We start from the raw sequence: 23,410 nt of genomic DNA on the forward strand, positions 1-23,410 counted from the left end.
TCCAGCCTGGGAGACAGAGTGAGACTTTGTCTCCAAACATAAAAATTAAAATTAAAAAATAAAAAGGACAAATGGGATCATGTCAAGTTAACAACCTTCTGCACAGTAAAGGAAACAATCAACAAAGTGAAGAGACAACCCACAGAATGGGAGAAAATATTTGCAAACGAACCATTTGACAAGGGATTAATAACCAGAATATATAAGGAACTCAAACAACTCTATAGGAAAAAATATAATAATCTAGTTTAAAAATGGACAAAAAGTCTAAATAGACATTTCTCAAAAGAAGACATACAAATGGCAAACAGGCATATGAAAAGGTGCTCAACATCATTGATCATCAGAGAAAAGCAAATCAAAACTACAATGGGATATCATCTTCCCCCAGTCAAAATGACTTTTATCCAAAAGACTGGCCATAGCAAATGCTGGTGAGGATGTGGAGAAAAGAGAACCCTCGTATACTGTTGGTGGGAATGTAAATTAGTACAACCACTATGGAGAACAGTTAGGAGGTTCCTCAAAAAACTAAAACTAGAGCTACCATATGATCCAGCAATCCCACTCCTAGGTATAGACCCAAAAGAAAGGAAATCTGTACATCAAAGAGATATCTGCATTTTCATGTTTGTTGCAGCACGGTTCACAATAGCCAAGATTTGGAAGCAACGTAAGTGTCCATCGACAGATGAATGGATAAAGAAAATGTGGTACATATATACAATGGAGTACTTACTATTCAGTCATAAAAAGAACAGGCTCCTGTCATTTGCAACAAATGGATGGAACTGGAGTTCTTTATGTTAAGTGAAATAAGCCAGGAACAGAAAGACAAACTTCAAATGTTCTAATTTATTTGTGGGAGTTAAAAATTAAAACAGTTGAATCCATGGAAATAGAGAGTAGAAGGATGATTACCATAGGCTGGGAAGGGTAGTGGGGGCTGGGGGCTGGGGGCTGGGGCAAGTGGGGATGGTTAATGGGTACAAAAAATCAGTTAAAGTCTGGGCGCGGTGGCTCATGCCTGTGATCCCAGCACTTTGGGAGGTCGAGGTGGGTGGATCACCTGAGGTCAAGAGTTTGAGACCAGCCTGACCAACATAGTGAAACCCATCCATACTAAAAATACAAAATTAGCTGGGGGTGGTGGTACATGCCTGTAATCCCAGCTACTTGGGAGGCTGAGGCAGGAGAATCGCTTGAACCCGGGAGGCAGAGGTTGCAGCAAGCTGAGATTGTGCCATTGCACTCCAGCCTGGGTAATAAGAGTGAAACTCCGTCTCAAAAAAAAAAAATTACTTAGAAAAAATGAATCAGGGTTGAGCATAGTGGCTAACTTCTGTAACCCCAGCACTTTTGGAGGCTGGAGTGGAAGGATCACTTGAGCCCATGAGTTTAAGACCAGCCTGGGCAACATAGGGAGACATTGTCTCTAAAAAAAATTTTAAAATTAGCCAGGCATGGTGGTGCAGGCCTATAGTCCTAGCTACTGGGGAGGCTGAGGTGAAAGGATCATTTACACCTGGGAGATCAAGCCTCCAGTGAGCCAGGATCACACCACTGCACATCAGCCTGGGTGACAAAGCGAGACCCTGTCTGAAAAAATAAAAATAAAATGAATCAGACCTAGTATTTGCTAGCACAACTAGGTGACTATAGTCAAAAATAATTTAATTGTACATTTTAAAATAACTAAAAGAGTATCATTGGATTGTTTGTAACAAAGGATAAATGCTTGAGGGGATGGACACCCCATTTACTCTGATGTGACTGTTACTCATTGCATTATTATTACTCATTGTATCAAAATACCTCATATAACCCATAAATTTATACACCTACTATTTATCCACAAAAATTAAAAATTAAAAAATTAAAAAATCCTCCTACTTCAACCCCCTGAGTAGCTGGGACCACAGATATGCACCACCATGCCTGGCTAATTTTTTAACTTTGTGTTAGAGACAGGGTCTCATGTTGCCCAGGTTGGTCTCTAACTCCTGGGCTCAAGTGATCTTCCTACCTCAGTCTCCCAAAGTGCTGGCATTACAGGGGTGAGCTACTGCCCCATCCAGTACTTTTTATTAAGGCCCTTGGGGACATATCCTAGTTTTTTTTTCTTTTTTCTTTTTTCCCTTGAGACAGAGTTTTGCTCTGTCACCCATGCTGCAGTGCAGTGGTGCGATCTCAGCTCGCTACAACATCTGCCTCCCAGGTTCACACGATTCTGCTGCCTCAGCCTCCTGAGTAGCCGGGATTACAGGCATGCACCACGCCCGGCTAATTTTTGTATTTTTAGTAGAGATGGGGTTTCGCCATGTTGGCCAGGCTGGTCTCGAACTCCTGACCTCAGGTGATCCTCCCACCTCAACCTCCCAAAATGCTGAGATTACAGGCGTGAGCCACTGCACCCGGCCCCAGTATCCCAGTCTTACAGCTGTTATTGGACTGAAGAAGTCAGTTGGTTCTTTAACGTCAGTCACAATTGAACCCAAGTCAAGTCTAGCCCATAGTTTCCAGAGATGAAATGTTATAGTTTGGGTTTCCATGGCAGGAAACACACTTCATGCCATAACCATACCAAAATTGAAGATTAAGAGAAACTAAAATCAGCCAGGCGCAGTGGCTCATGCCTGTAATCCCAGCACTTTGGGAGGCAGAGATGGGTGGATCACCTGAGGTCAGGAGTTCGAGACCAGCCCAGACAACATGGTGAAACCCCATCTCTACTAAAAATACAAAAATTAGCTGGGTGTGGGCCAGGCACGGTGGCTCACGCCTGTAATCCCAGCACTTTGGGAGGCCAAGGCAGGCAGATCATGAGGTCAGGAGATTGAGACCATCCTGGCTAACGTGGTGAAACCCCGTCTCTACTGAAAATACAAAAAATTAGCCGGGTGTGGTGGCGGGCGCCTGTAGTCCCAGCTACTCGGGAGGCTGAGGCAGAAGAATGGCGTGAACCCGGGAGGCGGAGCTTGCAGTGAGCCAAGATCGCGCCACTGTACTCCAGTCTGGGCGACAGAGTGAGACACCGTCTCAAAAAAAAAAAAAGAGAAATTAAAATAAAATAAAGTACAAATAAATAACAAACATAAACTAAACATGTACCCAGTCAAAAAGTTAAATTGGCTTGTTCTCACTTGTAACCTCAACACTTTGGGAGGCCAAGGTGGGAGGATCCCTTGAGCCTAGGAGTTCAAGACCAGCCTGGGCAACATGGTGACACCCCATCTCTCCAAAAAAAGTAAAAAAATTAGCCGAGTGTGGTGGCTACTTAGGATGCTAAGGTAGGATAATCGCTTGAGCCTGGGAGGTCAAGGCTGCAGTGAGCCATAATTGCACCACTGCACTCCAGCCTAGACAACAGAGTGAGACCATGTTGTAATAAACAACAACAACAACAAGGCTAAACTGTCAATGCTCCTTGGGGGAAATTTGTGCATGAACTGGATTTGCTAAGGTTTATTAAACTGCAACTTCTATGGAATGTTCTTGGTAATGTCTGTAAGCATTCCTCTGCTCAAGGACCTTAAAAGTCATCCAACTTTCTAATCATCTTTCTTGGAAATTACCATCTCTGATGAGATGTGCGTGAATGGCCCTCCCTGGAGAATTTCAATAACCAAAGCTGGGGAAAAAGCAGTTACTCCTCCCTCCTTCATTTCCCCTCCTCAAAGATTACAGCTAACTTTTATGTAAATCTTTAGTACTTTTTGATTGGCCAGAAGTTTCCCCTGTTCTTTCCCATAGTGATCGTTCCTTGGTCTCTCTTTAAACTTTTTCCTTTTTTTTTTTTTTTGAGATAGTGTCTTGCTTTGCCACCCAGGCTGGAGTGCAGTGGCACGATCTAGGCTTACTGTAATCTCTGCCTCCTGGGTTCAAGTGATTCTCAGGCCTCAGCCTCCCGAGTAGCTGGGATAACAGGGGCACACCACCATGCCCAGCTAATTTTTCTATTTTTAGTAGACATGGGGTTTCACCATGTTGGGCAGGCTTGTCTCGAACTCCTGACCTCAAGTGATCTGCCCACCTCAGCCGCCCAAAGTGTTGAGATTACAGGCATGAGCCACCGCTCCTGGCCTCATTTTTTTTTTTTTTTTTTGAGACAAGGTCTCTGTCGCCCAAGCTGGAGTGCAGTGGCACAATCACAGTTCACTATAGCCTTTACCTCTAGGTTCAAGCAATCATCCCGCCTCAGCCTCCTGAGTAGCTGGGACCACAGGCGTGTGCCACCATGCCTAGCTAATTTTTGTATTTTTTGTAGAGACAGAGTCTTGCTATGTTACCCAGGCTGGTCTTGAACTCCTAAGCTCAAGCGATCTTCCCACCAAGGCCTCCCAAAATGATGAGATTATAGGCATGAACTACCAAGCCCGGCCCATGCCTCATTTTCAAAGATACTAAGGAAAATCCCAGATTTCCCAGAGGAAGTGACATTTGTCTTGTATGAAATTTTGGCAAGTGAATAGGGACCTAATCTGTGTGGGCACTGCTCAAGGAAAGGCCAGGAAATACAGCAAAAACTATTTGCACTGAATATTTTTTTTTTTGAGATGGGTTTCACTCTGGCACTCAGGCTGGAGTACAGTGGTATGGTCTTGACTCACCACACCCTCCTCCTCCCAGGTTCAAGCGATTCTCTTGCCTTAGCCTCCTGAGTAGCTGGGATTACAGGCACCTGCCACCATGCCAGGCTAATTTTTGTATTTTTAGTAGAAATGGGATTTCACCATGTTGGCCAGGCTGGTCTCAAACTCCCGACTTCAGGTGATCCACCTGCCTTGGCCTCCCAAGGCAAATCCCAAGGCAATCCCGAAGTGCTGAGATTACAGGCGTGAGCCACAGCGCTGGCCTGCCCTTAGTATCTTCTATTTCCTCCTCCAGATCCATTCTTCATTTTTCTCCACCCTGTTCTACATCCTGGGAGCTGACTCATATGGACTGCGGCAGCAGACTTCTTTGCCCTGAAATTTCCAGTTGGGCTCCACCAACGGGAGGCACCAATAAAAGAGAATGACATTGTTTAATTCCGATGGCTCTCTCCCTGCCAGGTCACCATGGATTGGCAGCATCCCTCCACTGAGGACTGAAACTCCTGTCAGGTAGCTCGATAACCCTCTATCTCTCTCTGCATTCAGGTAACATTTTTGTCCCTTCAGCCCTAAGGATGGTAACAGATATTGTACCATCTCTAATTGCTTTTCCTATACTCTGCCCACAGCTTTGTAAATAGCTCCTGTATTAAGCTCTTCTCAAAGTATCCATTTTGAGTAAGCCATCTGTTTCCTGCCAGAGCCCTGACTGATACAGTGTGTTTGATTAATGGGTATTAGTTCAGACTAGCTGGTGCATGAAGTGTGTGTGATGAAACAGTAAAACATCATGTAAAAACAGTAGGCTGAAACAGATGGTGGAGGGGCTTGTCTTCCAGGCCAGGAAGTCTATCAGATAATAAAAATCTCAGAAGGTTTTAGATCAGGAGTGACATACTTTAAGAAAACTAATTTAGTAGCTGTATGCAGAATAGTTTAGAAATTGGAGATGGGGAGATGAGTTAGGAGATGATTACCATTACTAGTAGAGGAAGGTAATATTTTGTAACCATCAAACTGGCAAAGACCCAAAAATTTCCTTTTTTTTTTTTTTTTGAGATGGAGTTTTGCTCTAGTCGCTCAGACTGAAGTGCAGCAGCACAATCTCAGCACACTGTAACCTCTGCCTCCTGGGCTCAAGATATTCTCCTGCCTCAGTCTCCCAAGTAGCTGAGATTACAAGTGTGTGCCACCATGCCCAGCTAATTTTTGTATTTTCAGTAGTGACGAGGTTTTACCCTGTTGGCCAGGCTGGTCTCGAACTCCTGACCTCAGGTGATCCACCTGCCTTGGCCTCCCAAAGTGCTGGGATTACACGGATGAGCCACCGAGCCTGGCACCACCCCCCCCCCTTTTTTTTTTTTTTTTGATACAGAGTCTTGCTCTGGAAATGCAATGGCACAGTAATGGCTTACTGCTACCTCTTCTTGCCAGGTTCGAAGGATTCTCATGCCTCAGCATCCCTAGTAGCTGGGATTACAAACACGTATCACCACCCAGCACTTGGAAGACCAAGGGGGACAGAGTGCTTGAGCTCAGGAGTTTGAGACCAGCCTGGGCAACATGACGAAGCCCTCTCTACAAAAAATACACATATTAGCCGGGGGTGATGGGGTGCACCTGTAGTCCCAGCTACTTGGGAGGCTGAGGTTGGAGGATCTCTTGAGCCCAGAAGGTCCTTGACCCAGACCCTGTCTCAAAGAAACAAAGGAAAAAAAAAAAAGGACCGGGCACAGTGGCTCACGCCTGTAATCCCAGGACTTTGGGAGGCTGAGGCAGTTGGATCAGCCGAGGTCAGGAGTTCAAGACCAGCCTTGCCAATATGGTAAAATCCTCTCTCTACTAAAAATACAAAAAATTAGCCAAGCATGGTGGCGGGCTCCTGTAATCCCAGCTGCTCAGGAGGTTGAGGCAGGAGAATCACTTGAACCAGGGACGCTGAGGTTGCACTGAGCTGAGATCACACCACTGCACTCCAGCCTGGGCAACAAGAGCGAAACTCCGTCTCAAAAAAAAAAAAAAAAAAAAAAAAAAACATGTAAAGAGTGATGGCTCTCCAAAGGAACTGAATGGCTAGGGACAAAGGAATTACCTATGGTTTTTTGTTTGTTTTTGAGACAGAGTCTCACTCTGCCACCCAGGATGGAGGGCAGTGGCGTGATCTCAGCGCACTACAACCTGTCTCCCAGGTTCAAGCAGTTCTCCTGAGTAGCTGGGACTACAGGTGTGAACTATCATGCCCAGCTAATTTTTGTGTTTTTAGTAGAGACGGGGTTTCACCTGGGACCAGGTCTCCAACTCTTGACCTCAAGTGATCCGCCCACCTCAGCCTCCCAAAGTGCTGGGATTGCAGGCGTGAGCCCCCGAGCTCAGCCCTGGAATTTATTAACCATGTATCTATACCCTGACACCGCTGGTTCCTGTCTATAATCCGAGTGTTTTGGGAGGCCGAGGCAGGAGAATTGCTTGAGGTCAGGAGTTCGAAACCAGCCTGGGCAACATAAGGAGAGCCCATCTCTTTAAAAAACAAACAAAACAAAACAAAAAGCAAAACAACACACACAACAAACAAACCCATGTATTTATTGAAGACCTACTTTATTATGCACCGTGATGTTTCAAATATCACAAACCATTACAAAGCAACATAATCACCCTCCTTCCCCCTTACTGCTTCAAACTATTGTGGTAAAAATAAATAAATAAAGCCCTGGCGTGGTGGCTCACGCCTGTAACGCCAGCACTTTGGGAAGCCGAGGCGGGTGGATCACCTGAGGTCAGGAGTTCGAAGAGCAGCCTGGACAACATGGCAAAACCCCGTCTCTACTAAAAATACAATTAGCGTGGTGGCGCGCGCCTGTAATCCCAGCGCGCCACCACGTTGGGGGACGGAGTAAGACTCAGTCTCAAAGGCATGACAAAAATAGCAAAAATGCTTTAGTGTTATACCTGTTACGAATTTAATGGAAATTACAAGTAGGAGCCCATTACAATCTCAAGCCTTAAAATGCTGAAAACATACACAGTGTGACAATAACTAAACTTCGAGACCCAATAAGGGGGAAAATCCGACGTGGAAAGTATTTGGTAGGAGTGAAGAACAGAGTGACAACTGCTTAGTCCCACTGGATATTTCGCTCCTCTTCAGGAAGAATACTCCAGTTTGGGGAGGCCATATCCCGGGCCAGCCAGTTAAAATCGTCAACATCGTTCCAGTTATTTTTGCTCCTATCTAAACCAGAGCTCTCGAAGTCCTTGTCGATCTCCGGGTAGCTCCAGGTGTAAGGGGCGAACTGGATCCCACTGCAGTCCTCCACGATGGCCCTGCTGGTCACCTGCAGGAAGATGCGGGTGTCTTTCGTACTGTGTATGCGGAGCTGTTGGCAGGCCACTGCCAGCACGCAGTCACTGCAGTCCTCCAGGAAAACAGAGGTGGACACCGGACCGCAGAGCAGCTTGCAGCTGTGGGCCTTGGTTAGCCGCAGGGTGTTGGGATTTCCATACAGTCTGACTGTGCAGTTACTCAGTTCGGTCAAAAGAACGTCGCGCTGGTGCAACTCGCTGGCTCTCTTCTCCAAGACTTGGGACTCCAGGTTGGAGAAACCGCAGAGCCAGCTGGAGCCGAGGTCTCCTTCCGCCTTCTTGGGCAGCGGGGAGTCCTGTATGCTTTCAACTGCCGGGGGGATGCCAGGAGCCGCGTCTACTTTGGTACACGAAGCAGCATCCTTTCCCCGGGTCTTGAAAGCGAAACGCTTCTTGGGCTGCAGCTCCCGGCGCCGCTCGGCCAAGGCCGCCTGCAGCCGCGCCAGCGCCTCTTGTCCCTGCCGCAGGTCGTAAGCGGCTAGGAAAAAAACTGAGTCGTTGATAAGTTTCTGCAGCCCCTGGAGCCGAGAGGCCGCCTCCTCCAGCCGCTCGACGGACTCCGCGCGCTCCAGAAGCTCTTCCACGGCCGCTCGCTCCCGAGCAAAGGTGGCGGCGAAAAAGTGGCTGTTCTCCTTCTCTACCTCCTGGTTCTGCCGCTTTTGTTTCCGCCTTTCAACTTCCAGCTGCCGTTCTTGTTCGCGCCTCTGAAGCCGCTCAGGCACCAGGCTCATGTCCCGCTGGGACTCCATGTCCCCACTCCTGACAGGAGCGGCGGAGCAACTGACGGACTCCATATTGGCTTCAAGCGTCCTCTGTCTTGTCTTACTTCCTCTGGGCGCGCTGTCCATGAGGCCTCCCACCAACGCGTCCGGTGATTGGCCTAACACGATTATGTCAGACTCCCGGCCTTATTTTCTTCGCCCATTGGTTCCTCTGCGTCGGAGGGGGCGGGGAGACGGGGCGGGGCCGACTGACTACGGGGGTGGGAAGACAAAGGTTCTTGTGGATGGGTGGGGTGGGAGGCAGGCGGGGGAATCTTTTTTTTCTCTTAAAGGGGCAGGACTTATATCCGGGATTGTGGGGTGAGTTGCAGCAGCGGCAGCTGCACATGTGGGTTTGTTTATAAGAACAAGGTTAGAAACTCGCAGGCCTCCCCCTCCCCCCGGCTCCTCTCTACTACCCCCTTACAGGCCGGAGATCCGCTACTAGGGGTGTGGGTGGGAGGGATGAATGCGTGTGGTGGGTTCGGGGGACAGGTAGTGGTGAGAAAGATGGAGGGGGGGGAATATTGCACCGCCCGGCCCGCGCCGGAGGAAGCAGCAGCTGGAACAGCTGGCTAGGGAGCCGCTTGCATGCCTCCGGTTTTTTCTTTTCCCTTCCACCACCCCTTCCCCCAACCCATTTCTGCCGCCCCGTAGCCCTCATCCTTACCGCCCCCCTCCCCCCTATCCACTGCAGTTCTGCGCGGCCTGGGGGCTCCTGGATCCCCGCAGGCAGTTACTAGGGCGGGAGAAGGCAAGGGGCACTGCGATGGGAGAGACTGGGTTCCTCACTGCAACCGGGTTCGAGGGGCCCTGGGGGAGTCTATAAAAGGATTACTATTTTTTTGGCCAATTGCTGCAGTCGGAGGGGTGGGGGCGGGGGAAGGTGAGATCCACACCCCCTTCCTCTTTCTTCCCTGCCCTCCCCGAGCTCGGTCCCGGCCACTCCCTCCGCAGCTGGGCGTCGCCGGCCGCGCCGGGGTGAGACCCTAGCCCCGGGCTCCGCGACTCTCTGGGGCAGTCGGTCTTAGGAAAGCGGTGGGAGAAGCGGTACATTATTTCTAGGGGTGGTGGGAGGGATTTGTCACCGGAAGTGAATGGCCTAGCCTAAAGTCGGGACCAACCCGAGGTGTGGGTGGGCAGCCAAGACGGCGCAGTCACTGGCAGAAACCCGAGGCAGCGGGCAGGGCGAGAACCCGAGACGCAGCCGCTGCCCGGGCGCGGCAGCCTCGCATGCTTCGCTCAGCCCTGCGGAGCTCCCGGACCTCCTTAACCCTGCCCGCCCTTCCAACCCTAGGTTTCCTCCTTATATCCCCAGTTCCCAGCCTGCATCGTTTAAATTGGGGTATTTAACGGCCCAAGAAACTTGAAATTTCACCGATCTACTTGCATTTTGATGCAGAGAAAGATGGGAGGAAACGAGAACCATTGAATTAAATCTGAGTTAAAACTGATCTCCCATTTTCACGCCCCACTCTCTTCCTTTCCTTCCCACTTAAAACAAACAAAACACACATAAATTGCTGGGCCGAACAGAGTATTTCTCCGCTGAGAGCACAGTTCATACCGTGTGGCAGATTCCCCGCGCAGGCGGGGCGCGGAGGCAGGGGAGAGGCTTGTGTGTCCGCGTGCCTGCGTGCACCCGATGGAAAAGGGGGTGCCGAAAAACAATGGTGCTTACTCTTGTGCATAGTCATCGTTTTCACTAGTCTTGTTTTATGGGCAGATTAGGTGAGGCTTCTGTTTTTGCTTTTCTGTTTTATTTTGTTTTTTTTTTTTTTGAAACGGAGTTATGCTGTTGTTGCCCAGGCTGGAGTGCAATGGCGCGATCTCGGCTCACCGCAATCCGCCTCCCAGGTTCAAGCGATTCTCCTGCCTCAGCCTCCCGAGTAGCTGGGATTACAGGCATGCGCCACCATGTCCGGCTAATTTTGTATTTTTAGGAGAGACGGAGTTTCTCCATGTTGGTCAGGCTGGTCTCGAACTCGTGACCTCAGGTGATGCGCCCGCCTCGGCCTCCCATAGTGCTGGGATTCCAGGCGTGAGCCACTGTGCCCGGCCTTTTTTTTTTTTTTCTTTTTTCCAGAAAAGCAGGTTTATTTCACAAAACTGTGGGTCTGAAAGCTGGTGGACAAGAAAGCTAGTTATCTTGCCCAAGTTGTGGAGGAATTGCAATAGCTGCTTTATTTTATGAAATGTTGATTTAAGCAAAGAAGATTTAGAGAAGATTTATTTTTCTAGAAAAAAACAACCTGACCTTTTAAGTTTTTCAGCTTGAACCTGTCTCACTCAAATTAAGAACGTTTGTAGCTAAAGAAGGTTTATTGGACTTGGAGGTTGCAGCTGGAGTGAAACAACATTTCGGTATTAAGCATAGTGAATCTATGGGTGTTGTAAGTGTTGGCTGTATCCCAAGTGGAATTGAATGTTATTAAACCCTTTCAAGAACTTCATTTCTGTCTACCAACAGGTTTTTGCTACAATCCAGTAGACTTGGGAAGTTTCTAAATACTTGAAGTTGGTTAGTTCGAAATTTTAAGAAAAGGAAACAGTTAAAAACAGAGCTTGACAGGTTACCCAGTTGACCCAATGTGTTAGGGGCAGTTTCAAAGACTGATGTGAGGAGGAGTGGAAAGGGGTCAGTGAGTGATATGGTCATTGTGAAGCATTGGCTGGACAGTTCTTTACAGCCCCCCTGCACAGCTGCAGGCTGTGAGGTATGTGGTCAAGAAATGGAGATAAAGCTGTTTCTGAGCTCAAACACAGTAGGAAGGCTGCGAAATGGCTGGCATTGCCCGGCTGTGTTTGCATCCTCTCTGTGCCATTTGAGGGCAGTGGATTCAGCATGCATCTTTGAAATAGATCCCAGCTTGTCAGAGGTAAGTGCCTGTTTTGATGGAAGGAGAGTGGGGAATGCATTACAGGGGAAATGTAGCAAAAGGCAAGCACCTCTGAGTTCTGCATCCTGCTTTCAATGATATCTCAAAGGGCTTGTGAATCAAGGTACTGCTCTCTTGTAGACATCTTGAAAAATGAAAGACTTCTAACGTGTTATGGACTTTACCGTTTATTTAACAACAGTTTAGATACTTTATGGTTCTATTTGTTAGATTTAGATCCCCCTTTTAACTTTTTGAAAATTTCCAACATATATAACATGGAGAGAGTATTAGAAGAGTGTTCCAAGGACTCACATACCCATCACCCAGCTTCAACAACTGCCAACTGATGTTAAGTAAATAAGCCAGGAACAGAAAGAAAAATATCGCATGTTCTCACTCGTATGTGGGAACTGAAAAAGTTGATCATATGGAGTTGGAGTGTAGAATGATAGTTACCAGCGGCTGGGAAGTGGAGGGAGATGAAGTAAGATTGGTTAAAGGGCACAAAGGTACAAGTTAGATAGAGGGAATAAGTTCTAGTGTCAGATAGCACAGTAGCCTAATTCGAGTTAACAATAATGTATTGTATATTTCAAAATAGCTAGAAAAAAGGATTTGAAATGTTCCCAACACAAAGAAGTGATAAATGTTTAAAGTAATAGATATCCCAATTATTCTAATTTGACCATTACATATTGCATGCATGTATCAAAATATCACATGTACCTCATAAATATGTACGATTATTATATATCAATAAAAATAATAATAACTTTTTAAAAAACAGTTACCAACTGACAATCTTGTTTCCTGTAAAGCCCTAGTCACTTCCCTACCTCTCACCCTGATTATTTTTTGGCAGATCCCAGATATTATATTATTTCATATTTTATTGTCTATAAATATTTCACTATATACCTCTAAAAGATTGGGAGTTCCTTTTTTTTTTTTTTTGAGACAGAGTCTCGCTCTGTCGCCCAGGCCAGAGTGCAGTGGCATGATCTCAGCTCTGTGCAACCTCTGCCTCCCAGGTTCAAGTGATTCTCCTGCCTCAGGCTCCCAAGTAGCTAGGATTACAGGCGCCCACCACCACGCCCGGCTAATTTTCTTATATATATACTTTTAGTAGAGACAGGGTTTCACTATGTTGGCCAGGCTGGTCTCGAACTCCTGACCTCATGATCTGCCCACCTCTGCCTCCCAAGGTTCTGGGATTACAGGCGTGAGCCACCGTGCCTGGGCCCTTTTCTTTTTTTTTAAATTGAGACAGGGTCTCACTCTGTCGCCTACGCTGAAGTACAGTGGTGCAATCACGGCTTACTGTAGTCTTGACCTCCCAGGCTGAAGTGATCCTCCCACCTTAGCCTCCTGAGTAGCCGGGACTACAGGTGTGCACCACCACTCCCAGCTAATTTTTGTATTTTTTTTTGCAAAGACAGGGTTTCGCCGTGTTGCCCAGGCTGGTCTTAAACTCTTGGGCTCAAGTGATCTGCCCACCTCGGCCCCCGGAAGTGCTGGGACTACAGGTGTGAGCCCCCACGCCTGGCCACTTCCCTTTTAAGACAGCCACATTGCCATCACCACACTCCAAAAAAGCATAGAAAATATTTTCTTAATAGCAGATTGCCAGTCTATATTCACATCTGATTATCCCATAATATACTTTTGGTTTTTTCTCAAGACGACGTCTTGCTCTGTCGCCCAGGCTGGAGTGCAATGGGGCGATCTTGGCTTACTGCAACCTCCGCCTCCTGGGTTCAAGTGATTCTCGTGCCTCAGCCTCCTGAGTAGCTGAGATTACAGGTGCCCACCACCATGCCTGGCTAATTTTTTGTATTTTTAGTGCAGATGGGGTTTCACCATGTTGGCCAGGCTGGCCTTGAACTCTTGACCTGAGATGATCCACCTGCCTCGGCCTCCCAAAGTGCTCGGGTGTGAGCCACTGCGCCCGGCCTTTTTTTTTTTTTTTTTTTTTTTTAATACTTTAAGTTCTGGGATGCATATGCAGAATGTGCAGTTTTGTTACATAGGTATACATGTGCCATGGTGGTTTGCTGCACCTATCAACCTGTCATCTAGGTTTTAAGCCCCATATGCATTAGGTATTTGTCCTAATGCTCTCCCTCCCCTTGCCTGGTTTCCTTTTTTTAAAGTTATTTTATTTGAATAAGGATCCAAACAAGTTCCATACACTGCGTTTAGTTATTGTGTCCCTTAGATCACTTTTTTTTTTTTTTTGAGTTAGACAAACAGCTTTATTTGAAAGATGTGGTCAGCCAAGTCCCCCTCCAACCCCAAGGTCCTCGCAGCATTGGCCTCAGGCGTGGGAGGACCCGTGTCCTGGGTGGAGAGCCTTAAATCACTTTCACTGTGTGGGTTCCTTTTCTCTAAATTGTTTTGTTGAAGCAGCTTGGTCATTTGTTCAGTAGAGTTTCCCACAGTCTGGATTTTGCTGGTTGCATCCCTATACAGTATTTGTTAAATTTTAAATGTCTGTTGTATTTATTTGATCTTTTAATGTTACAAAGGGAATCTCATGATTGTAGTTATATGCCTCAAGAAGTAAGTAGTGAAAGCATTTAAGCAAAGTAAAACAGTCTTTAGGTATGGTAAACAATAAAGAAATAGGCCCTTTGGTGTTCTCTGGAGTTTATCAGGGACCCTGCACTGGTGGAAGATACCAGCCACACCCAGGCAAATAAAAGGACCCTTTTTCTTTCTTTTCTTTTCTTTTCTTTTTTTTTTGAGACGGAGTTTTGCCCTTGTTGCCCAGGCTGGAGTGCAGTGGCATGATCTTGGCTCACCGCAACCCCCGCCTCTCGGGTTCAAGCGATTTTCCTGCCTCAGCCTCCCAAGAGGCTGGGATTACAGGCATGCGCCACCACGCTGGGCTAATTTTGTATTTTTAGTAGAGACGGGGTTTCTCCATGTTGGTCAGGCTGGTCTTGAACTCCTGACCTCAGGTGATCTGCCCGCCTCAGCTTCCCAAAGTGCTGGGATTACAAGCATGAGTCACCACGCCCGGCCAAGCCCCTTTTTGTAGTAGTTTGATGCCAGAAAGAAGCATCACCTATTCATCTTTCAGCAAGTCTTGACTATATATGGGATGTAAAGCATTCATTAAAGAGCTGTGCACATCAAAGTTATCAAATGTTAGGCAAATCTTCCTACCTTGGCTGCTGACTTTCTGGCAGGAAGACAGTGAAAGGTGACAGTTGTGCAGGCGGGTCCTGTTGTTGGGAAGCAGGACAGGAGCAGCCTTTTCCTTCTGCCTTTGCCCCTGGCTCTCTCCGCCCCCTCAACACCCTTGACCTTCTGAAACTTTTTTCATCGTTGTACACTTAATGTCTAGCACATAGGCTGGCACGTGTTTATTTATCTAAACATCTGTTTATTAAGCACTAACTGTGCCCAGCGCTGAGCCAGGGAGGCCCTAAGACTGCCAAGGTGAATAAAAACAGACATAGTCCCTGTCCTCCTTAAGAAGGCCTAATTTGGGCAAATAGTCAGAAAAACATGTAAAATGTGTTCTTTGCTTGCTGAGACTGGGTCTCTGTCTCACCCAAGCTGGAGTGCAGTGGCATAATTATAGCTCGCTGCAGCCTCAAACTCCTGGGCTCAAGCAATTCTCCCACTTCAGCCTCCTGAGTAGCCGGGACTACAGATGCATGCCACCGTGCCCAGCTAATTTTTTTTTTTTTTTTTTTTTTTTTTTTTAGATTGAGTCTCACTGTTTCCCAGGCTGGAGTGCAGTGGCGCCATGTCGACTCACTGCAACCTCCACCTCCCAGGTTCAAGCAGTTCTCCTGCCCCAGCCTCCTTAGTAGCTGGGATTACAGACACACGCCACCACGTGTGGCTAATTTTTGTATTTTTAGTAGAAACAGAGTTTCGCCATGTTGGCCAGCTAGTCTTCAACTCCTGACCTTAGGTGATCCACCTGCCTCTGCTTCCCAAAGGGCTGGGATTACAGGTGTGAGCCACTGTGCCCTGCCCCCAGCTGACTTTTTTTTTTTTTTTTTTTTGGTTGGGGGTACGGAGTTTCACTCTGTCACCCAGGCTAGAGTGCAGTGGTGCGATCTCGGCTCACTGCAACCTCCGCCTCCCAAGTTCAAGTGATTCTCCTGCCTCAGCCTGCCGAGTAGCTGGGACTACAGGCACTTGCCACCAGGCCTGGCTAATTTTTTGTATTTTTAGTAGAGACTGGTTTCACCATGTTGGCCAGGCTGGTCTCGAACTCCTGACCTCAGGTGATCCATCCGCCTCAGCCTCCCAAGGTGCTGGGATTACAGGCATGAGCCACCATGCCTGGCCTGATTTTTAAATGTTTTTGTAGAGACAGGGTCTTGCTGTGTTGCCCAGTCTGGTCTTGAACTCTTGGCTTCAAGGGATCCTCCTGCCTCGGCCTCCCAAAGTGCTGGGATTACAGGCATGAGCTACTACACTTGGCCAATCATTGCTATAAAAGAGTTACAAGAAGCCCACTAGTGGTGGGGGTTGCCTTGTTGGGATGGTCATGGAAAGCTTCGGAGGGGGTTGAGCTGAACCGGAAAGCATGCGTAGGAATTAACAAGAGAGAAGACATAAAGCACATAAGGGTCCTGGAAAAGCTGGAGGAAATGGCACTTAAAACACAGGTGCAAGGAGTAGTTATAGATAGGAGGAGGGACATCCTCTCTATTGCGCTGTTGTTTGAACTTCTTTGTTTTTTTTCAGAGGGGGTCTCACTCTGTCACCAAGGCTGGAGTGCGGTGGCACAACCTTGGCTCAGTGCAGCCCCCGCCTCCCGGGTTCAAGTGATTCTCCTTCCTCAGCCCCCTGAGTAGCTGGGATTACAGGTGTGCGCCACCACACCCAGCTAATTTTTGTATTTTTAGTGGAGATGAGGTTTCACCATGTTGGCCAGGCTGGTCTTGAACTCCTGAGCTTAGGTGATCTGCCCGCCTCAGCTTCCCAAAGTGCTGGGATTACAGGCATGAGCCACTATACTTCATGGGAAGGCATGAGCACTTGCCAAAGTGCTGGGATTACAGGCCCTGTTTGAAATTTTTAATGAGAATTTGCTAACATACACAAACCTTTTTTTTTTTTTTTTTGAGACAGAGTCTGGCTTTGTCGCCCAGGCTGGAGTGCAGTGGTGCGATCTCTGCTCACTGCGAGCTCCGCCTCCTGGGTTCATGTCATTCTCCTGCCTCAGCCTCCTGAGTAGCTGGGACTACAGGTGCCTGCCACCACGCCCGGCTAATTTTTTTGTGTTTTTAGTAGAGACGGGGTTTCACTGTGTTAGCCAGGATGGTCTCAATCTCCTGACCTTGTGATCCGCCCGCCTCGGCCTCCCAAAGTGCTGGGATTACAGGCTTGAGCCACCGTGCCCGGCCCAAACTTTTTTATTTTTTTCGAGACGGAGTCTTGCTCTGTTGCCCAGGCTGGAGTGTAGTGGCACAATCTGGGCTCACTGCAAGCTCTGCCTCCCGAGTTCATGCCATTCTTCTGTCTCAGCCTCCTGAGTAGCTGGGACTACAGGCGCCCGCCACCACACCTGGCTAATTTTTTTGTATTTTTAGTAGAGACGGGGTTTCACTGTGTTAGCCAGGATGGTCTGGATCTCCTGACCTTGTGATCTGCCCATCTCGGCCTCCCAAAGTGCTGGGATTACAGGCGTGAGCCACTGTGCCATACACACTTTTTGACGTCAACTCATAGTAACAGATGTGTCATAATTGAAACAGATGTTTTAAAAAACAATAAATACTCTTACTATGTGCAGTGGACCCTATTTTCTATTCTATTTATTGCATTTAAAATGTGCTGATCAAGGCTGGGCATGGCAGTTCATGCCTGTAATGCCAGCACTTTGGAAGGCTGGGGCAAGAGGATTGCTTGAGGCTAAGAGTTTGAGACCAGCCTGGGCAACATAGTGAGACCCTGTCTCTACAAAAAATGTTTTAAAAAATTGTCTGGGCATGGTGGCATGCACCTATAGTTGCAGCTATTCAGGAGGCTGAGGTAGGAAGCTCGCTTGATCCCAGGAGTTGGGGCTGCAGTGAGCCATGATCGTGCCACTGCATTTCAGCCTGGGCAACACAACGAGACCCTGTCTCTAAACAAAAGCTAAAACACAGCTGATCAAGACCTCACTAAGTTAAACTGCAATTTTAAAATGCCGCATCAGCATTTCTTTATAGAAAAGGAAAAGGGGAGTACAGCTGCAGGAAAATGTATGGTAGTTGGTAGATGACTCTGATAGTTTCTGCGTCCTCTATAAAGCAGGCAGTGAGGTCTCATGCTGAGTATGAGGAGAAAAGGGTGGAGGTAGGGGATCTGAAAAGTGTGCAGAAGGTTTGAAAGCCCTAGGGGAATAGGGAGAGTATGTTGTCCAGAGAAAAGGGGCTAGGTATGGTGTGGATGTTGAGCAAATACTTGGACAATGAAGCTGGGAATGAATGAGAGCTTCCCAGGTGGGGCAATCTAAGCAGGAGACCAGCTCAAGAGAAGACAATGGGATTTGGGGCAGGTCAGAGGAGAAAAGCTCATGTGAAGAGCCTACTCCTCCGGAGGTGGGGTATCCCTGGAAGGTGGTGTCTCTGAAGAGTCTGGGCTTGACTCCTGCAGCCCCTCATGCATTTCCTATAAAACTCTTCAGAAGTGAACACCATTCTCCCCAAGACCCTCACTGCCTGTCAGCAGATGACCTTACCTACTCTTCACAGAAAAGTGGCGGCCAGATAGGACCTCCACATGCCTCCCCTCTCACTTCTAACTTATCTGTGAAGACCCACCTCTTTGTCTCTCTCCTTCTCACTCAGGGCAAAGCTTCCACCAGGGTTCTGTGTCCTCTCCCTTCCATTGCCTGGGACCTCGAGCCACCAGTCACCTCTTTCTTTTTTTTTTTTTTTTTTGAGACGGAGTCTTGCTCTGTTGCCCAGGCTGGAGTGCAACGGCTTGATCTCGGCTCACTGCAACCTCCGCCTCCTGGGTTCAAGCGATTCTCCTGCCTCAGCATCCCAAGTAGCTGGGATTACAGGCGCATGCCGCCACGCCCGGCTAATTTTTTTTTGTATTTTAGTAGAGATGGGGTTTCACCGTGTTGCCCAGGCTGGTCTTGAACTCCTGAGCTCAGGCAATCTACCCGTCTCGGCCTCCCAAAGTGTTAGGATTACAGGCATGAGCCACCGCGCCCGGCCCAGTCACCTCTTTCTTCAGGGTTTTTAATCTCTCTTTTCTTTGGCATCTCCTCTCAGCAAGCAAGTTTCCTCAACTTAAAACAATTTACCTTTTGTCCTATCATCCACCCAAGTGATGCTCTAACTTTCTTCCCCTAACAATAGACTTTTAAAACAATAGTCTACATTTGCTGTGTCCAGTTTCTCAATCGTCATTCCCTCCTTAGCCACTTATCTGACTTCTGCCCCTGCCATTGTATTTGAAATTGCCCTATTCCCATTCCTTCCTAATTTTCAAATGCATTGCTCTTTGTAGCCCTAAGTATTTGATTACCCCTTCTTCTCACAGCAGGAGTTTATCTCCCTGGTTCTTTCTTGGTTCTTTATTCATCCCTGATAAACTTCTCTGTGTCCATCCCTTAAATATAAGTGAGGCCAGAATTCTATTTCTTTTCTTGTTCCTCTCACCTCCTTTGGCAACTTACCTTCTCCCAGGGTGCCAAGTCCTGTTCATGTGCTGATTGACTCTCAAATCCCCAGCTCCTCCCTCTGCCTCTCTCTTGAGCCCAGACCTGATCTTCCAACTGCTTTCTAGATGTTTCCATGTAACTATCCACTATCCCAAACACCTCATGTTTAGGATGGCCCAAAATGAGGTTCTTATTGCCCCAGAGATCTTTTTTTTCTATACGTAAGTCTCAGTTACCGATTGTTGGGTAACAACTCACCCCAAAACTTACTGCTTACTGGCTTAACACAGCAATAATTTCTCACAATTCTGTGGGTTCAACTGGTACTGGAGCCTCCAAGATGGCTTCACTCACACATCTGGGGCCTTGGTGCTGGCTGTGGGCTGGGGCACCTGGCTTTTTCTCCCCATGTGCATGTGCTTGCGCTGTCTCTTGCTTGGCTCTCGTGTGCGCTCTCTCTCTCTTTCTCTCTCTCTCTCCCCCCTCCCCCACCCTCCCTCTCTCCTTCTCTCTTTGAGCCCTTGTTATTCAGTAGTGGAGTTCAAGCTTCTTTTCACAGTGGCTGGCTTCCAAGGGGCCAAAAGCGGATGCCACCAGGCCTCCTGTGGCTTTGGCTGGAATTGGTACAGTGACACATCTATTGCATTCATATGGTCAGAGTATATCACAAAGCCAGCCCAGATTCAAGGGAAGGAGAAACGGACTGCTTTTTTTGATGGGTGGAGCAAGAGTCACTTAGACGGATGGAAAGAACTGTTGGCAGCCATCTTTGTGCAGATAATCTACCATGCTGTATATAAATAGTTTTTTTTAACTCTTTTTTTTTTTGAGATGGAGTCTCCCTCTGTCACCCAGGCTGGAGTGCAATGGGGCAATCTCAGCTCACTGCAAGCTCCGCCTCCCAGGTTCACCCCATTCTCCTGCCTCAGCCTCCTGAGTAGCTGGGACTATAGGCGCCCGCCACAACACCCCGGCTAATTTTTTGTATTTTTAGTAGAGACGGGGTTTCACCCTGTTAGCCAGGATGCTCTCGATCTCCTGACTTCGTGATCCACCCGCCTCGGCCTCCCAAAGTGCTGGGATTACAAGCTCTGGCCACCATGCCTGGCTAATTTTTGCATTTTTAGTAGAGATGGGGTTTTGCCATGTTGGCCAGACGGGTCTCGAACTCCTGGCCTCAAGTGATCTGCCCGCCTCAGCCTCCCAAAGTGCTGGGATTACAGGCATGAACCACCGCGCCCAGCCTGTTAACTCTTATGTGGCATTTGCTATGTGCCAGGAAATGGCTATTTCATGTTTTGCCTCATTGAATCTTCACAACATCCCTGTGATGTACATACTATTATTATTCTCATTTAACAGATGAAGAACTGAAGTGAAGCTGACTTCCCTAGCCTGAGAGCTAGCTAAGTCGTAGAGCTAAGATTTGTACTTGATCTTAGCCAAAAGGCCAAGAAGCAACTAGAGCTAAGATTTGAATGGAGGCAGTCTGGCTCCTGAGTTCAAGCTTCTGACACTGCCTGTGTAATCATGAGACTACATCTGACCATGCTCATGACACTAGATCCATAGTCTTCCAAATGGGGGATCAGAGTCAACCACAGCACCCCCTTCTCTCTCACTGGTCCACCCAGTTGACAAATACTGTTAACGCTCTCTGATCTCTCTCTGTCTCTCTGGTCTGGCTCCCTCTCTTCAGGTTTGGCTCCTTCCTCATCTTCTCCTCCCTGGGCTGTTGTTACAGTTTCCCATCTGGTCTCGTTACCCTTGGGCTTCCCTGAATCCCCCAGTTCTCTATACCGCAGCCAGTTATTGCCCTAAAATGCAAGCCGATTGTGTCACTTAAAACCTCTGCTGGCTCTCTATTGTCTCATACAGTTCAGACTCCTTAGTGTGAATGCTGGGCCTCTTCCATCTGGCCCGCGGTGTACCTCACCAGCCTCATGTCCCACCAGCGCCCTACTCCAGCCACACCAAGGTCTGCTGTCACCCACTGTGTCTGTTCACTTCCATGTATTCGTGCTGCACTTTTTAAGGCACTTTGCCAGATGGTGCAGGTATATTGGTGAACACACAGACGGGGCTCCCTCAGAGCTCAGAAGCTAAGTAAGAGATACAGATAATTACAATGTAGTGTGATTTACACTACAATGGAAATCTTGAGTGCTGAAATTATACAGAGTAACCTATCTCAGACTAGGAGAATCAGGAGTATCTTTTGGGAAATATAAGCTGGGTCCTTATGACGGAGTGGGGTCCAAAAAAAGAAAAAAGAATTGAGTGGCATCTATCCAGGTGAAGGGTGAAAGCAGTCACATGTTCATTCTTTTTTTTTTTTTTTTGAGATGGAGTCTTGCTCTGTCGCCCAGGCTGGAGTGCAGTGGTGCGATCTCGGCTCACTGCAAGCTCCGCCTCCCGGGTTCACGCCATTCTCCTGCCTCAGCCTCTGGAGTAGCTGGGACTACAGGCGCCGGCCACCACCCCCCGGCTAATTTTTTTGTATTTTTAGTAGAGATGGGGTTTCACCACGTTAGCCAGGATGGTCTCGATCTTCTGACCTCGTGATCCGCCCGCCTCGGCCTCCCAAAGTGCTGGGATTACAGGCATGAGCCACCGCGCCCGGCCTACGTGTTCATTCTTTCTTTCTGCAGGTATTTATGGAGTACCCACTATGTTCTAGGCACTTTTCTAGGTGTTGGGACTACAGCAGTGAACGAGAGAGCCCAAAAAGTCTCTGCCTTCTGGCCAGGAAACTAGGAGAGCTCCAGTGCTTCCAGCAACAGACAGGTCATGTGCAACAAACCTGGACATGAGACAGAGACATGTCAGGCTAAAGCAATGTTCTCAACCCTGGCTGCACATTGATATCTCATGGAGGCTTTACAGCATCCTAATGCCCCTTGAGTAAATCTGAATCTCTGGGAGTGGGGCCTTGGCATCAGTACTTCTTAAAGCTCCCCAGGTGGTTCTCATGGGCAACCAGGGTTATAAGCCACAGTGTCAGGAACTGAAGCACTTCAAAGCTGGAAGTGGAGATCAGAGATGAGGTTAGAGAGGTGAGCAGGGGCCAGCCCACCAAGGGCTTTGTAAATCCTGTTAGGAAGTTTCAGCTTAATCTTGAAGGCACTGGAGCTGCCAAAGGGCTTAAGCAGGATGATGAGAGCATCACATTTTTCCTTTTTTTCCCCCTTTAACAAAGGATCAGTCTGGATGCTCTGTGTGAAGTGGATTTACATGGACAAAAATAAACAGATGTTAGTTTGGAGGCCATTGCAGGAACCAGAGAGAAATGGCATTGGGCTGCGGTGATGGGAGTAAGGATAGAGGAAAGAAGGGAGAGTGTCTGAGAGATTTGGAAGGAGACTAGACAGGACTCAGTGATTAACTGGAAGCAAGAGTTGTAGAAGGTTCCAGTTTGTGGAACTGGGTCTGTGGTGATCTTGGTGCCTGACAGAGTGAACCTGGAGGAGAAGGTTTGGAGAGAGCTGGTAGGTCCCTTTACACATGCTGCTTGCTCCTGGGTTCCTCTGTGATCCTATGCCTCATCTTCTCTGCATAACAAGGCACTTGCCTCCTACAAGATCTGTTTTATAAATTCCTCCTCTTCTGGGAAGCCTATCTGGGTTTTGCCCTCTGTTGGTTCTGGTTAGATGATTATCAGTGTGTGAAGTCAGTATCTGTTTACAGGTATCTCTTCTGCAGCTTGAGCTTCTCCAAGCAAGGATGTGTTTTATTCCACGCTGTGTACCTCACACAGCACCTGAGACACAGGAGGTACACAGTAAGTGCTTGATAAAGAGATGATTTATGGCCAGGTGTGGTGCCTTAACCCTGTAATCCCAGCACTTTGGGAGGCCGGGGCGGATGGATCACCTGAGGTCAGGAGTTCGAGACCAGCCTGACTAACATGGTGAAAGCCCGTCTGTACTAAAAATGCAAAAATTAGCCAGGCGTGATGGTGTACACCTGTAATCCCAGCTACTCAGGAGGCTGAGGCAAGAGAATTGCTTGAACCTGGGAGGCAGAGGTTGCGGTGAGCTGAGATTGCGCCGTTGCACTCCAGCCTAGGCAACAAGAGCAGAACTCCATCTCAAAAAAAGAGAAAAATTGGGAGGCCGAGGCGGGCAGATCACCTGAGGTCAGGAGTTCGAGACCAGCCTGACCAACATGGAGAAA

General features: G+C 47.9%; 2 protein-coding genes across 4 annotated transcripts in view; one reads left to right on the forward strand and one right to left on the reverse strand.

Annotated features, from left to right (window-relative positions):
* Positions 1–7,179: 7,179 nt before the first annotated feature.
* On the reverse strand, positions 7,180–8,777 carry TBCC (tubulin folding cofactor C; the record flags this gene model as incomplete). The annotated part of the gene is given in 1 exon segment (NM_001133281.1): positions 7,180–8,777. A coding segment is annotated over 1 exon segment (1,041 nt). The 3' UTR covers positions 7,180–7,711.
* A 247-nt stretch (positions 8,778–9,024) lies between these two features.
* The window catches only part of BICRAL (BICRA like chromatin remodeling complex associated protein), a 116,820-nt gene continuing 102,434 nt past the window's right edge, over positions 9,025–23,410 (forward strand). For 2 of the 3 annotated variants that reach the window (XM_054557510.2, XM_024248869.3), the window contains exon 1: positions 10,756–11,598. The gene's annotated coding sequence lies outside the window, so the exon portion shown is untranslated. Of the gene's footprint in view, positions 9,041–10,755; positions 11,599–23,410 lie in introns of those variants that run through there. The other variant, XM_063725235.1, reaches the window with a different exon arrangement.

This window comes from Pongo abelii, chromosome 5 (genome assembly GCF_028885655.2).
Source record: "Pongo abelii isolate AG06213 chromosome 5, NHGRI_mPonAbe1-v2.0_pri, whole genome shotgun sequence".
NCBI lineage: Eukaryota > Metazoa > Chordata > Mammalia > Primates > Hominidae > Pongo > Pongo abelii.